The sequence below is a fragment of the Pseudophryne corroboree genome, chromosome 1, assembly GCF_028390025.1.
Source record: "Pseudophryne corroboree isolate aPseCor3 chromosome 1, aPseCor3.hap2, whole genome shotgun sequence".
NCBI classification, from domain to species: Eukaryota; Metazoa; Chordata; class Amphibia; order Anura; family Myobatrachidae; genus Pseudophryne; species Pseudophryne corroboree.
This window is the reverse complement of record NC_086444.1, coordinates 578,534,167-578,551,688: the sequence shown is the minus strand read 5'-3', so window position 1 is coordinate 578,551,688 and position 17,522 is coordinate 578,534,167. Positions and strand designations below refer to the sequence as shown.

General features: G+C 43.6%; 1 protein-coding gene across 1 annotated transcript in view; it reads left to right on the top strand.

The window, feature by feature from the left end:
* MUSK (muscle associated receptor tyrosine kinase) overlaps positions 1-17,522 on the top strand; it is a 408,957-nt gene that overhangs the window by 185,279 nt on the left and 206,156 nt on the right. Inside the window, exon 5 of the mRNA XM_063914218.1 lies at positions 7,537-7,678. Within this exon, the coding sequence (XP_063770288.1) occupies positions 7,537-7,678 (142 nt within the window). The remainder of the gene's footprint in view (positions 1-7,536; positions 7,679-17,522) is intronic.

Here is a 17,522-nt window from a genome sequence, read left to right as displayed (position 1 = left end):
TAAAGGCTGGAGTGTTGGACTATTTAAAATCAGAGGGGTGGGTGGGGCAGGGTGCTAAATTAGGATGAAGGCGTCTCCTACCTTCAAAAATGTATGAATACATCGGTTACAGAGGGAAAAGGGCCCTAATTTGCACACCTTAATTAGGTAGTGAGGTGCTACTCTGCTTGAGACTTAGTAAAGTGTACAAAGAGGAAAAGTAGCAGGTGCACCAATGAGAGGCTACCTTGATGCGGTGGGTAAGCTCATAGCCCTGGCCAGGAATATGCTAAATGCCTCTGGTTACTACAGGTTGAGCTAGTGTGAGATTGTGCACCTGCTACTTTTCCTCTTTGTACACTTTACTAAGTCTCAAGCAGAGTAGCACCTCACTACCTAATTAAGGTGTGCAAATTAGGGCCCTTTTCCGACTTCATGGGTTTACCAGATGGTTTACGTGTTCCCACCACTTCCACTAATCCCAAGAATTCTCAAGAGAATAAAAAGGGACAAGGTTCAAGCACTTCTCATTGCTCCAGATTAGCCGAGAAGGGCTTGGTACGTGGATCTACTGGAGTTGGTCCTGGAGGACCCGTGGCCTCTACCTCTGTGAGAGGATCTTCTGCAACAGGGGCCGTTCGTCTATCAAGACTTACTGCGGCTACGTTTGACGGCATGGAAGTTGAACATCAGATTTTAGCCCAGAAAGGCATTCTGAACAAGGTTATTCCAACCCTGATCCAAGCTAGGAAAGGGGTAACGTCTAAACATTACCACCGTTTTTGGAAAAAATCTGTCTTGTGGTGTGAAAACAGGAAATTTCCTGCAGTGGATTTTCAACTGGGACGTTTTCTCCTTTTTCTACAGTCAGGTGTGGATGTGGGCCTACGTTTGGGCTCCTTAAAAGTCCAAATTTCGACCTTGTCCATTTTCTTCCAGAAACAATTGGCTTCCCTCCCTGAGATTCAGATATTCTTGAAGGGTGTTCTGCACATCCAACCGCCCTTCGTGTCTCCTACGGCACCTTGGGATCTTAACGTGGTGTTACAGTTTCTGCAATCAGACTGGTTTGAACCTTTACAGTAGGTTGACGTTAAGTTTCTTACGTGGAAGACTGTTGGCCTTGGCTTTTGCAAGGAGTGTGTCCGAACTGGGGGCGTTGTCTCACAAAAGCCATGCGTCATAAATGGCATATTGGCAAGTTTATGTTTCTCCTCAGACCATTTAAATTTCTTTTTTTGGGTCTTTTTACTGAACTTTGGCTTTTTGGATTCTACATGGCTTCTACTATCACATTGGGTATCGGCCTTGGCAGACGACGTTGATGGTATTTCATTGTCTATGTCATGACAAGTGGCAGCAGCTTCAGCACTAGGAAGAAGTGGTTCTTGATATTTCCCTATTTTATCCTCCAAATTGTTGTTCTCCATTATTTTTCTACAGATATATAACAATATGTGGTACAGGAGAGCGTACCTCTACACCACACAGGGCAAACCCTGTGAAAATTATTTGGATTAAATATTAATAACCCCTTTATTTGGAGTAAATAATATACAGCACAGGACTGCACCACTTTATATGGAGTTATATGGCAGGATCACTGGAAATATACGTCAAGATCACTGGACTTATACGGCATGATCACTGGATTTATAAGGCAGTACTGCTGGACATATACAGCAATATCAATAGACATATACGGCAGGATCACTGGACTTATACAGCAGGATCACTGGATTTATATGGCAGTACTGCTGGACATATATGACAGTATCAATGGACATATACGGCAGGATCACTGGACTTATAGGGCAGGATCACTGGACTTATACGCCAGTACCACTGGAATTACACAGCAGGATCACTGGAACTATATGGCAGGATCACTGGAATTATACGCCAGTACCACTAGATTTCCAGTACCGCTGGACGGGTGTAGTATGTTATGCCGGCGATCAGGCTCCCGGCAACCAGCATACTGGCGCTGGAATCCCGACCGCCGGCATACCGACACTGGGCGAGTGCAAATGAGCTGCAGGCACGGTGGCGTGCTACGTGTCCCGCACTATCTATTCTCCCTCTACAGGTGCAGCAAAACACCACTCAATCTGCACCAGAGACACGGAGCTGCAAGTTTAACCGCAAAGGTATTAGTATTAAACATATACAAAATCACAGATGAAGCACAACGTAACTTGGCATAAAAAAGCCGCGGCCACTGCATCATAGCATTTCCTATACAGATTCAGACTCATTCACACACAGATATAATAAGTGTCACATATCAAATTAACTAGTGCAGACTCATTGAGCAGTTTTTTTGCACTGCATTGCAACTAAGACTAAAATTCAAGTACTAAAGATGCAAAAAAAGTTGATCAGAGGAAGTCGAGTGGCATTGGAGCTGGCACACCGAAAAAGGCTGTTTGGCACGGCTGCGGAAATAGTGTATGAGGACATATCTGTATACAGAATCAACAATTATATTGTCTCTGATTTGCACCAATTTGCATTGGATCCATATAGGCCAGTGAGTGCACAATATGAATTGAAATAAATATTGGTGAGGAAATTAATAAAAATACACATTGAGAGGGATATCACTGATGTGGTGAAGAATTTAGGGTGGAGAAAAAAAAGGATGAAGACATTACAGGAACCATTTAACTTCAAAGTCCTGGTTTAACCCATTGGGTGTGAGTGTCTTTAAATTGAAGATAGTTTTCATTTCCATTTTGGCAAGAAGTTTTTCTACATTTCTATTCTTCCAGGAGGCTTTGGCGTTTATAAGTCCCACAAATAGTTTTATCGCACTGGTGGAGCATTGATGTTCCTGTCGAAAATGTTCAGACAGGTGATGTGTTGAAAGGCCTTTCTTGATATTTCAGAGATGCTCCCCTATACGTGTTTTTAAAGATCGTGAGGTACGGCCGATGTATGACTTGTTGCAAATGCAGGTGATCAAATGAACAACATTGGTGGTATGACAAGTGATGAAGTCATGGATCTTCAAAGTGATTCCATTAACCATTATCTCTGTGTATTTGGATTTGTTCGATTGTATCTGTCTACAGCCTAGACATATTCCACAGCGATGAAAGCCTTTAGTTCTAATTGGATTCACACTCTTAATGGGTAAGGCGCTACGGACAAGACGATTCTTTATATAGGGTGCTTTGCGGTAAATGAATTGTGATTGATCTGGGATGATGTTCTTCAGGACCGGATCCCCTTGCAAAATGTACCAGTGTTTACATATTATTTTCTCAAAGAGTTTATGTTTGGAGTCATAGGAGGAGAAGAAAGCCCAATTTGTGTCCTTTTTGGTGGTATTTAGGGTATTATGCTGGTTGTTGATAAGAAGATCTCTATTTATTGAAGAAATTTCTGATAGGGCTGTATTAATAGTATCTGATTTGTATCCCTTTTTTAAAAATAATTTTTTCAAGTTTTGAATTTGGTTGTCACATACTGTGGTTTCACTGCAATTTCTCTTGATACACATAAATTTACTTTTGGGGACCCCTCGTAACCAGTTTTGATGGTGTTCGCTGTCGATGGATATATAATTTTGAGTGTCCATTGGTTTATGGTAAATTTTGGTTTCAAATCTTTCGTTTTTGATGTAAATGGTTAGATCGAGGAAATTCACTTCTATTTTACTGATAGTGAATGTCAATTGTATATTTACGCTGTTGTTGTTAAGCTTGGAACAGAAAACATCTAATTCTTCTCTTTCTCCTTGCCATATAAAGAGAATATCATCTATATAGCGACCCCAATTTTTCAGTTGTGTACCCCAAGTTACGCCAGCATAGATGATACTTTGCTCCCAGAACGCCATGAACAGGTTGGCGTAACTTGGGGCAAAACGGGTACCCATTGCGGTCCCTCTACGTTGTAAATAATAGTCTCCATTAAAAAAGAAAAAGTCGTTGGTAAGTATAAATTGGATTGATTCCATAACAAAATTCTTCTTTTCTTCGCTCATCTCTGTTTGCTCTAAAACCATTTGGTAGCCTCCAAGCCGTCAGTGTGGTCGATTATAGTATACAGCGAAGATACATCAGCTGTAAACAGATGGATATCAGGGTCCCATTGGAATCCTTGTATTTTCTTAATGACATCTCTAGTGTCTTTTAAAAAGGAAGGTGTCTTAGAGACTAAAGGTTGAAGTAGATGGTCTATAAGTTCTGATAGATTTGAGGTGAGACTGCCTGTTCCAGTTATGATGGGTCGGCTGGGAGGGTTGGTGAGGCTTTTGTGAACCTTTGGTAGAACATAGATGGTGGGTGTGGCTGGATCTTCAATATTTAAATAACCGTATTCATCTTCTGTAATTCCACCGCTGGTAAGATGTTTATGGAGATGTTTGGAGAGAGTTTTTAATACGTATTGTAGGATCTCCTTTAAGTTTCTGGTAAGTTTCTGTATCAGATAGTTGTCTGGATATTTCAGCGATGTAATCTTCAGTGTTGAGAATTGCTATTCCTCCCCCCTTGTCACACGGTTTGATGATGATTGATTCGTCTTTGCTGAGATCAGTCAGTGCTTTACGTTGATTTTTTGTGAGATTTGACTTAAATTCATGTTTTTTCTTTTCCACTTTACTGAATTCCTCTGTGGTGAGTTTTTGAAAAGTATCGATAAAGCTTCCTTTTATATGTGCAGGATAAAACTGAGATTTCTTCCTGAACTTGGTCACTTCTGCATTGGAGCATGATTCGCTTGGACATGATGGATTAGTTACTGTGGTGGAGCTGGTAGATAAGTTCTTAATCTCAAAATTTTTTCTCAAAGTTAGCTGCCGGGTTCATTTTTGGAGATCCACAAATTTGTTGAAGGATTCTGAGGTGGTGGTGGGGGCATATTTCAGACCTTTTTTGAGTACGGTCCCTTCATTCTTCGATAAAGGTCTTCTACTCAGGTTGAAGATGATTTGCTTTTCATTATTCTCTAAATCTTCCCCTTCTTCCTCTTCTCTTCCATTAGGGTTGGGGGTGAGATTTTTCTTCTTATTTTGATGTTTACTTAGATTCTTTCCTGCCCTTTTTCCCCTTTTCCGATGATTCTTGGATTTGGAGGACAGTCAATGTCGTTTGGGGCCCTTCCTTTCAGTCTGGAGGCGGGGTTCTTTATTTTGTCCACTTGTTGATGGTTCCGTGTCTTCAAAGTGATTGACTCTATCGGCTTCTCTCCTGACGTTGAATTTATTGTGTGGCACTGAGGGCTAGCGATCAATGGTCCATTCCTTATTGTGGGATGGTGCTCTCCTTCTTCCCGAGATACTTCTCTGATGTCGGTACCGAGATAGATTTCAATTGAATGATCTTCTTCTCTCTCTATTTCCGTCTTGGAGTACAATCAGAGATGTATAGATGATCTCTATTGTGGAAGTCTCTTGAGGGGGATCTTCTCCTGTAGGTATCTCTGTAATTAATTTCATCTCTTCTGTAAGGTCTCCTAGTATAGTTCTCATTAAACTTGATTCTAGGGTTTCTAGGGTTGCGGTCGTTCGCATCTGAATCTGTTGAATGTCTGATCGTCTTTCCTTATGTTCCTTTCCGATGTATAATTTCCTGTATTTCTTCCCTGATTCCTTTCACCATCTTCCCTCTCATTGATTGTTGTTTGATCTCTGGATGGTGCGTCAGTCTGTAAAGGACGGCTTTTCTTTGGTTTGATTATTCCAAATCTGTAAAAAAATCACAATCCCTTTGAAGTTTTTTTCTGTTTTTTCTTAATGAGTTCTCTAGTGTTTTGTTCCATTTTGAGAGTGAGTTCTTTCTCTAACTCCTGAAATTTTGGAAGTTTAGTGAAGGGTTCTATTATAGATTGAAAAGATTCAATCCTTTCTTTAGTTTCCTTTAATTTTGCAGTTCTTTCTTTAATTATGAGGTCAATAAGTGAAAATGAACATGTTTCAAGAATGTTTACCCATTCTTTGGTGAACATGTCCGATGCATCGGTGAATGAAGGATGTTTTTCTATTCTTAGACCTTTGGGAATAAGTTGTTCAGTTCTGTATTTTTCTAGGGTGGCTATTTCCCACCATAGTCTATTTTCCTTCAATAGCCAATCATTTATCCTGTGCATTACAGTCTCTAGGTTTTCATTATTTGTAACAAATTCATCTTTACTGAAATTTATGTCAAAGGCTTCTTTTAGATTTTCTTCTCTTCTGGTGATGTGATGTAGCATACTGCAGCCCCACTACTCTCCACCCGGTATTGACGTCAGATACCCGCCCAGCAAACGCCCGGCCATGCCTGTATTTTTACGAACCCTCCCAAAAACCGGTCAGTTGCCACCCAGAAACTCCCACTTCCTGTCAATCTCCTTGCATCCGCCAGTGCGAATGGAAGCGTCACTAGAACCTGTGCAAAACCACAAACCTCTTTGTACTTGTATGACGTGCCTGCGCATTGCGGTGCATACGCATGTGCAGATTTGCCCTGTTCTGCCATAATCGCTGCGCAGTGAAAATCCGTAGCGAGCGATCAACTCGGAATGACCCCCTATGTGCACTGCAGAGGGGACAGATAAAACATGTGCAGAGAGAGTTAGATTTGGGTGGGTTATATTGTTTCTGTGCAGGGTAAGTACTGGCTGCTTTATTTTTACACTGCAATTTAGATTTCAGTTTGAACACACCCCACCCATATCTAACTCTCTCTGCACATGTTATATCTGCCTCCGCTGCAGTGCACATGGTTTTGCCCATTTGAGAAAAATTCTGCTGCTGTGATCAAGTCTGAATTAGGCCAAAAGTCGCTACACCTGTGAGGCTTACTCACACCAGGTGCCTCAAACCCGATTGGCGCAATGAGGCTAGGTGTATAAAGACACATCTGTACATCTTACGGCTCTAGTTAATGCTCATAACATTATCGGAATGTATTAGCATGCATTGCTTGTTTGATAATTCATAGACCTAACAGGCAATGGGAAGCTTGAGAAGTTAGATCTGGAAATTGATCACCACTTATTTATACATTCTAAATATTTACACCTTGCATGCAAACATATTGTATCTGTTCAAGTGTTAAGGCCCGTACACACTGGTCGATGTATCGGCTGTTCTCTTGAACGGCCGATACATCGCGGGACCGTCGGCCAGTGTGTACGGGCGATACGTCTGTGAACTCCGTCGTTCACAGACGTATCGCGTCGGCCGCGCAGCACAGCCGACAGCCAATATATCTAACTATATATTGGCCCGTCGCTGTGTGTACGGGGCGGTTGTCCGACCGCCCGTACACATGCTGCGGCGGCCGTCGGTGATTGACAGGTGAACTGGGCGGGCGCGAGCGCCCGCCCGCCCAGTTCATGACGTCAGTCCCCCGACGGATCGGGCTGTGTGTATGCACAGCACACTGCCCGAACCGTACATAGATATATCTGCAGATCAATTGATCTGCAGATATATCTAATAGTGTGTACCCACCTTTACAGTTAGTACATTTTGTAATGTGACATTTGTGTGAAATAGAATCAGCTTGTCTGTGCTGAATTCTTAAAAAAAATTATTGTTACTCATCTGTATGTTTGCAGGAAAATGCTCGCATCTCCATCTTAGATTCTGGCAGCCTGAGAATTCAGAAAGTACAAAGAGAAGACCTAGGCCAGTACCGCTGTGTGGCCAGGAACAGCCTCGGCACTGCAATTTCCAAACCTGCAATGCTGGAAGTGGAAGGTAAGTCATGGATTATCATTAATGCCATTTAGCTATGAGGCATGTATTTTCCTGTAAGAGAGGAAAGAGGTACAGATAGTGCTATGAAGAAAAGGAATTGACTCTTGGGAACAGGTTGGCTTAGATGAATCTATATTCAATTTCAATGTTCCTGATAACTGTCTCACTATGTTTGGTCCAATAGTCCAGTAGTGGTAATATAGAGAGTGTATAGAATGTCTAACAAAGATATATATCGTCCAAAAATATTTAATTATTTATTTATTGCAAAATGGAGATATTATGAGCAGGTAACATATCGTAGAGTAGGCTTATGTTAATTTCAGTTTACAATGCGTTTCACGGTTAGCTGAGTGCTCATCAGGTTGGAATTGCGCTGATGATAAAAGTGAAAAGCTTGTTGTGTGACAGAATTACAGCTTTTTTCTATTGTTGTAGTGAAGCAGCATGTGCCCTCTCTGACCTCAGTCCCACGTGGCTATTACACCCACACGGCTGCATTGGAGTATGACCACTGCAGACTGGTGGAGAGGTTGTAGATTTAACGTTAAAAAATATTTATCCAAATGAAATTATTTAGTAGATAGTACTGTTTGGTCTGGGCTTAAACTATGATTTTTGTCACCTGGGGCAAGGAGGTAATTTGGCACCCACCCCACCCCGCTCCCTCCAGTGTCTCTACAGCAGTCTGTGTCCCTCCTTTTCCCGTATCACTGCAGCAGCCTGTATCTTCACCCCCTGGGTGGGATGTATTAAAATACATTGCCGCACCTCGCTGCCCACCGCACCAATGCTAATCGCATATGTACTATCATATGCGATTAACATTGGCCCCCCCGCGATGTTGGTGGTGTGGTCTGAAGGGGGCTCCGGTGGTCTCCGTCACCTCCCAGACCTGGGAGGTGACGTGTGCAGGGAGTCACTAGGCTCCTCCTCTTCCCCCATGCAGCCGGAAGGACAAATGGCTGTGCTGTGGGGGAGGAGGAGCTGGGGGGCCACACCAGGAAGCTTGTTTGAAGGGGGTGAGCAAAGTCATCGTGAGCGGCGTGCGGTGGCAGAGGCAGCAGGATGCGGTAAGAAGCCCATAGGCTTCTATAGAGTATCACCACAAAAAGACGGCGATACCATCCATATTGAAAAGCTTGCGGACGGGGGTTAGTACATTTTGAAAATGTGGTAAAACCCCCGAAAATGCGGGTCTTACTGCATTTTTCCTTTAGTACATCCCGCCTCCTATATCTCTGCAGCAGCAGCTTGTGTTTGTGTTACCCCTCTCCCAAGCACCACTTACCTGGATCTTTTCCTTGCTCCTCTTTATAGCAGCAGTGGCGATAGGCTCCTCACACACTGTTCTTCAGTGCGCAGGACAGATAGGGGAAAAAAACTTTATTGTACTGGGTGATCCCAGTCCCTGTACGCTTGCGCCCTTCTGATTAGTCCAGCATGGAGCCCAGTCACAATCCCAGGACCGGACATCAGCTAAATAAAGGTTGAGGGCGCTTCGGCTGGGGAGCCCCTGAGAGAGCTGTGCCTCGGGGTACTCGTCCCCTTTGCCCCCCCTTAATCCAACCCTGGACTACCCTCTGAAGCATATCCCCACCATGGCATGCTTGCGACTCCCTCCTCAAATCCAGCACACAGAATATGCGCCCCTCCCCCCAGTTCCTCCTAATTGCGGCTCTTGTTTAGTAAACACGAAAAGCCAAGTAGTGCCTAAGAAACCGATAACTCCACCTTATCCATGAGAAGCTACCACTATTGCTGGGCTGCCAATACTTGCAAATATTAAGTATCCCTCGTATGTATCTATAGAGCAGCACAGCAGAAATCGGAGATTTCTGCTGCGGTCCCCTGTATTCAGCAGAAAAGATACAATGATCTATAAATAAATGCAAACACCTGTGATGACTTGGTGCGGCTGGACCCCGGATAAGCTACTGCGGTATACAGCACTTTCTGCTGCTGGAGGGGGGATCGTCTCCCAGTGGAGTCTGCAGTCACTGGTGATGATCAATGCATAGTAAGCCAACCAAGATTCCAGTGTCCACGATTTACCAGTGTTGACAGGGTATTTATCAAGATATGAGTGCTTGCTAACTGCTAATTACTAACAAATTTAAATGCACTAATATGGATCCATACTAACTGTGACTTTACACTCTACCACGGATGTTCTTCTACTCAATTATTAATTCATTGCAATTTTTGCTTTGGGCTTTACTAAAAAGGCTAATATACATCGATGCATGCAGTATTTAATTAAACAGCTGTGGACAAAGTTTAATATCCATTTACATTGACTGTTTGCACGTTGTTTGATCTGGACTGTGGTTTCAATTAACGGATGACCAGTAAGATACATCTGAGAATCACTAAAGAGCTGTGATTAATTAATTGCTAATGTGCATTGACCAATTAACTAATGAGGTCTAAATATTCTGGTGCCTTATAATAATAGAGAGGATTATTTGATTATTTCCAATGGTTAGGCTGTCTAGTAATAACTATTCTCTGAAGCAATTGTCATTTTAAGTATTTTTATACACTGGCCGTGTGTTTAGTGTTGTTTGTTTATGTGTTGTTTAATTGTGATATTAAATTTATAAAATATATTCTGGTTGTACAGCGCTTCAATCATTTTTGTTTGGTGGTACCTGTGATGGCAGCCCGTGGATACAAAGGAGCCTCCATCGTTCTCTCAAAAAAGTGCACAATAATTGTGCAAAATAGTGTGTGGCTCTATTTTGTTTTACTAGATTTGGATTTCTATATACAATATCTCTAGGAGCACCACAATGACACAATTATTTTACGCTATAGTCCCCTGTATTCAAGCCCAAAAGCAGTCCCCATAGAAACCTATGGGGGCTGATTTCTTGCTGAATTTAACAAGCTGCAGAATGCAGAGCATTCCTGAGCTTGGCCAAGGTAGCCACATGCCATCTAAGGATCATGTTAGCCATTGTAACCTACAGGCTACACTCCACGGAAAGTCCCAGGAGAGGGATCCGCTGGCACTCACAACTCGTGCATGCATGGTCAGTAGACTGCACATGGGCAGTAGGGCAGTGGATCCCAGTAAACTGATAAAGTGACCACTAATGCGATCACTTGACTTTTGCCTATTGCATAGATGGGCTCCTGGATATGGACAATGTTACATGCTGGCTGTAATTACTTTGTTATTGTCACAAATAGTAATAATACATGGGCCCCCAAATAATGAAAATACTTACTAAATAGTGTCTGAAAATATATATCCTCTCATTGAACATGTAAATTATGCTAGATAGTTAATGAGAAATGTGCCAGAAGACAGTTTAAATCCCGTAGCACAGTGGTAATATTACAAATAGAACGTCTTCTATGATCACCCCCATGGGATTACACACAGTAGGCATTTTTGTTCTAAGTGCATGGTAACCATGTAAGGAAACAGGAGAGGTCTGCATGGCTGAGAGCTGTTTATGCAGGACTAAGGTTGCCAAGGCTAATAAAACTGCCTTGCAATAGGATTGAATGAACCACATTTTTGGCTTCTTTTGTGTGTCTTGTCCAGTCTCTCATGGTTTCCTAAGGCTGGCTGCCATTTTTTACTGTTACCCTGCTTGTTCTAGGTAACAGATTTACTCAGATTCCTCAGTGTATTTTTGTTTGCACAAATATATGCTGTGGATTATAAATCTGATTCTTTCTTACTATAAGAAATAGGATGTTACTGATAGGAAATGTACTTGAAGAGAGGGCAGGGTTTCCGTATTTCATTAAATTTCAGAAATAAGTGAGAGTACTCATTCTTAATGACCTGTCAATTTTTCATGTGCTGAAACTATTAGTGGTTATTAGAGATGTGCGCAGACCCCTTGTTTTGGTTTTGGATCTACATCATTGTTGAGTTTTAGATTTGCAAAACCACCCTCAAGTGTTCTGGGTTTGGTTTTTTAATCTGGATTTTTTTTAAATCATATACTGTAACTTGGACCTGTTTTTTTTCTTATAATATTAGTAACATCAATAACTTTAATGTCCAGACATTTCCAGTCAATTTTGCCTATCTCACCATGTACTCTCGTGAGTACAATGACACCTGAAAAAAAGCCCCAGATTTGTTCTTTAAACCCGAATTCCGAACTCATGGGAAGACTAGGCTCGGGACTTGGTCCACTCAGATCCCAAAAGTGATCCGAGCCGGGACTCTGTTCTTCTTGGATCCACAAAGTTCGGGTGTGTTTGGTTTTTAACAAAAAATAAACCGCTTATCTCTAGTTGTCGTTATGTGCTATTAATGTCCACTTAATCATGTCTGGCCTGTACTTGTCTGTGCCATTGATTACCAACTATGTTATAGGGACACATCTATAATGACAGTTGTTTAGGAATCTGCTACAGTATACCTTTCCGACATTATAATATACACTAATATATGACATGATTACTGTTTTCAGTTACTGTTGAAATGCTTTATGGTACTTTGTAGTGAGGGTAACAGCGGTGACTGGGCCTCTTATGGAGAGGTTGTAATCAGCCCCAATGCAGAGAGAGGTGAGTTCCTTAACAAAAATGGGATCAAGAATAACCTGCAAACAGTTATTGCTGGATACATGGCCGGATTAAGCCTTAGGGGGGCCCAGGGCACTAAAGACAGGGGGGCCCTCTCCCTCATGTCAGCACGGCACCCCTGGCTGTAGAATGTTAACATATATATATATATATATATATATATATATAAAATCTGTTTAATATATGTGAAAATATGTATGATTTGTAATCATATTACCCCCAAAATGTATTGAATAATTATATATATTTCCCCTGCCTGGACCCCTCTCCACTCTGGTTCCCCTGCAGGCTGCAGTCACTTACTCATTGACACACTGTTGCCTGAGTCAATGCTGCTGCCGTATCTGTCTCCTGAGAAGAGCGCGCTGTAATGTTCCTCCTTATCAATGCCCTGGCACAGAAGGGGAGACTGATCATGGCGGCATCACATTGCGCACATATACGTGGGAAGGGACGACCGGGCGGGCTCCTTCAATTGGATTAGAAGACCCTGGGAGGCGGAGCCGGAAGATTGAACGGTACCCACATTTGACCCGGTCAGTAATCCATTCCTGACCGGGCGCTGCGGGGGGTACATTAATTGGCCGGATCTGCAGTCATAGCCGGCATGGGTGAGGGGGAGTGCCTGTGCACACCAGGCACTCCTATGGCTGTCTGCCACCCGCACCGCCACCGGAGGGACTGTACAGTGCAGACACAGGTGCAGGCATCCGCTATGATTCTACTCCAGGCTCCGTTGCCGGCAGCAGCTCTTCCATCAGCTGCCGCAGCTGATGGTCATGGAACCTGGCGTCGGTATCATCCCTGGTTGTTGAACAGCATCTCCGGCTGGGAGGCCCCCGAAAGTCAGGGGGGCCCGGGGTACTTACCCCCTGCCCCCCCCCCCCCCCTTAATCCGGCACTGGCTGGATATAGAAAACATATTCATTTAAAAAGCTCACTAATTTCTTGAAAATTAAGATTTTTAAATTATTAATCAAATGTGCATTCAACAAATCTAGTTATTTTTAGCTACTATCAATAAAACAGGGCTCTACAATTTCTTTCATACCAACATTTTAAGAAATCAAACTCCTCATACTGCATATTGCAAAACTAAGTAAATCATAAATATTTTATGGTTTTTTTGTGTATTTTTTTTCTCTAGAAATCTGAATGTTCACTTATAGACATTAAGGGGTATATGCAATTCCGGACGAATTGCGCCTTTTTTTCGTCAGTTTAAAAATTCGACTGTACTCGACAGCCGCAGCCCTCCCGCCGGGACTATGAATTCACCATATGCAATACAAAACGCATTCGACACTCCCCTTGGCGAATAACGGACCAATCGGCGAGTAGTGGGCGTCCTGAATTCGACTTCCCGCCGTTTGCAGCCCTTTATTAGGGCTTGTTTGCTGTGTGCTCAGCAGCCATTTTGTGAACCTGCAGAGAGGTGTGAGGAGGTGCAGAGCTAGCAAATTGGTTGTTTGCTGTGGTATCGTTTGGACACCCAGCAGGCTTTAATCCAGGACAGACAGGAGGATACCTGTTACCCCGCAGGAGAGTCATTTTTGGAGCGATTTCTACATTTTTAGGTAAGTACCACATGTGGGTCTGGTGTTGCATGTATGTGTTTGTGTAGTGCGGGTTGCCATGAGGTGTACATGGGGTGTTTGGGGTATGTCTTTGGGGTGTTTGGGGTATGTATATATATATGTGTGCAGGTATGTGTATAGCTCCTGCTTGTATTGCTGCATTTTTTGGGGGGAGTTTTGTGTTTTGGGGTAGTTTTTAGCGTTTTTTTTTCTTCTTAAAATGACTTTTTGGGTCATGCTTTTGCATTGGTGTACCTCCAGCATGTGCAGGGATGTTTTTTGTCTTGTTTGGGGTTATTTTAGTGCGTGTCGGTATCAATGTGGTCGACATGTGATGTTGTTTGTTTGCTAAAACAGGTTTTTTTGCGCCTATTTTAGCACTGGTGTACCTCCAGAATGTGCAGGGATGCTGTTTGGCTAGTTTAGGGTGACTTGGAGCAAGTTTGTGTCAGCCATGCGGTCGACATGTCATGTCGTTTGTTTGCCAAACATGTTTTTTTGCTCCTATTTTAGTACTGGTGTACCTCCAGAGTGTGCAGGGATGCTGTTTGGCTAGTTTGGGGTGACTTGGAGCAAGTTTGTGTCAGCCATGCGGTCGACATGTCATGTCGTTTGTTTGCCAAACATGCTTTTTTGCTCCTATTTTAGCACTGGTGTACCTCCAGAGTGTGCAGGGATGCTGTTTGGCTAGTTTGGGGTGACTTGGAGCAAGTTTGTGTCAGCCATGCGGTCGACATGTCATGTCGTTTGTTTGCCAAACATGCTTTTTTGCTCCTATTTTAGCACTGGTGTACCTCCAGAGTGTGCAGGGATGCTGTTTGGCTAGTTTGGGGTGACTTGGAGCAAGTTTGTGTCAGCCATGCGGTCGACATGTCATGTCGTTTGTTTGCCAAACATGTTTTTTTGCTCCTATTTTAGCACTGGTGTACCTCCAGAGTGTGCAAGGATGCTGTTTGGCTAGTTTGGGGTGACTTGGAGCAAGTTTGTGTCAGCCATGCGGTCGACATGTCATGTCATTTGTTTGCCAAACATGTTTTTTTGCTCCTATTTTAGCACTGGTGTACCTCCAGAGTGTGCAGGGATGCTGTTTGGCTAGTTTGGTGTGACTTGGAGCAAGTTTGTGTCAGCCATGCGGTCGACATGTCATGTCGTTTGTTTGCCAAACATGTTTTTTTGCTCCTATTTTAGCACTGGTGTACCTCCAGAATGTGCAGGGATGCTGTTTGGCTAGTTTGGGGTGACTTGGAGCAAGTTTGTGTCAGCCATGCGGTCGACATGTCATGTCGTTTGTTTGCCAAACATGTTTTTTTTGCTCCTATTTTAGCACTGGTGTACCTCCAGAGTGTGCAGGGATGCTGTTTGGCTAGTTTGGGGTGACTGTGTCAGCCATTTTGTTTGTGTCAGCCATTTTGTGTTAGCACTGGTTGACCTCCAGTATGTGCAGGGATGCTTGTACGGGGGTTTTGGCTTATTTGGCTTTTTTTATCTATTCTTTTTTTTTTTGTGTGTGTGTTTGGTCCTGCTTGAGAACTGGGGTCCCAGCAGCATGACATGTGGTTGCATGTAATTTTGTAATGTGTGTTAAATTTGTAAACATATATTTTTTTTTCTTTTTACAACAGAGATGTCCAGGGACAAGCGGCCCCGACCCCCCCCTTCCCCTCACCCCTTAGAAGAACTTTCCCTGCATAGCAACGAGGAGTGGGAGCCGACCCAGGAGGAGGATACAACCGACCAGGCATGCAGTGACCCAGAGCCGGCCCTAGCCAATTTGATGCCCTAGGCAAAATTTTGTCTGGTGCACCCTAGCTTCGCCGCTAGTTCTGCATCTGTACCTGCAACGCTCAGGTAGTGGGGCCCACCGGGGGGGTTACCCTGTGGGCCAGTTCAACTCTGCACAATGCCACACAGTAATGACCATAATACATATAATTCCACACAGTAAAGGAACCTTACACATATGCCCCACATTAGTAATGCCCATAATACACATAATGCCACACAGTAATGCACCTTACACATATGCCCCACATTAGTAATGCCCATAATACACATATATTGCCACAGATACTGCCACACTTGCTGGTTATACAAAAAGATCAGTATCAAACATGTAGAAACTGTCCATTCTCTTCACTATTCAGTGTGTTTGCTGGTGTCTGTTACTCCCGGCAACTGCATGCACTTTACTTTATACTAAATGCTCTGCCCTCCAGTCTGATCTGTCCAAAAGTCACGCTGCACTGATGTTTCATATAGAAATAGCACAACGCAACTTACTGACCACGTTACAGTGCTGGATGGCAGGGGAATTTTACGGTATGGACTGACTAGGAAATAAAGTGTGGGGATAACACAGCCCATGTTATGTCCCTGCAGACACCTGGGGTTTGCACAGGGACAAGGGACACACACAGGATGTCAGGGTCCCCCTCCCCCATGTGCACAAGCAGTATAGGTGATGTCAGGTTTCTGTGAAGCAGTCTTCCAAAATACACATGTGGTATCATAAGGATCCATCCAGTAATAACCTTATATAGTCAGTAGAAATGTCACAGGTCCAGAAATTGCATTTACTGGGCTTCTGCTGTCTGTCTGAGGTCTCACAAGTCAGGGGCATTCAAGCATGTCAGAGGAAGTTTAGGGCACAGTGTGCATTTTTTTTGACAAATGTAAACAGCAGTGTATACAAGTACTGATTGAATACATTTGGAAAGTAACAGATAGTTTGCGGACTGTCCCTCTCAGCATGAGATACTGCAGGGACATGCTTGGATGCCCCTAGACATGCTTGAATGCCCTAGGCAAATGCCTAGCCTGCCTATAGCTAAGGCCGGCTCTGCAGTGACCAGCCGCGGTCGTCAAGGGACCAAATGGAGAAGTCAAAGAAAAAGAAAAAGCCTAGACAGGTAAATACTGACATCACCTGCAGACACAATAGCATCCAACTTGACACACCCTAGTTTGCGCACTGCCATGAACACCTACAGGTATCTTTGCGCACTGCCAGGGATACTGACACTCACAGGTACATACCGATCTTAGTAAATGCATGTTTTGTTTTTTTTAATCCCTAAAGGCAAGAAGCCAGCCAGAGGAGCAGTCGGAGGAGGAAGCCTCTGGTGAAGATGCAGGACCGAAGAAGCCGCGTGGACCCAGATACACTGAGGCGGAAAACTGTGCCCTAGTGGATGGCGTCGACAGGTCCTACGACGTTCTGTATGGACCAAGGGCACAGACCACAGCAGCTAAGACCAAGCGAAACATCTGGGATGCCATCGCGAGACAAGTCACTGCAGTATCTGGAAACCGCCGGAGCACCAGAAACTGCATGAAGCGGTACAGTGATTGCCGTAGACAGACCAAGAAGAAGATGGGGATTCAGCGCCGACATGAGACAGCTACGGGAGGTGGTCCGGTTCTCAATCTGAAGTGGCTACCCTGGGAGAACGTTATCAAAAGGCGCATGAACCCTGCCATGGTCGAAGGAGTTCGCAGAGGTGTGGACTCTAGCCGTCCTGCTGGCTTTCCCAAGGAGGAAGAACCGCCCAGAAGACGGAAGACGGCGGGAGACAAAAGGAGGCCTGATGGTAAGAATACATTCAGATGAGCTGTACTAAAAAAAATTATTTTTGTATTTGCTAATGTGTTTTTTTTTTTCACAGATACGCCTGCCCAGAGGACATCACCTGCGCGCAGGACATCGT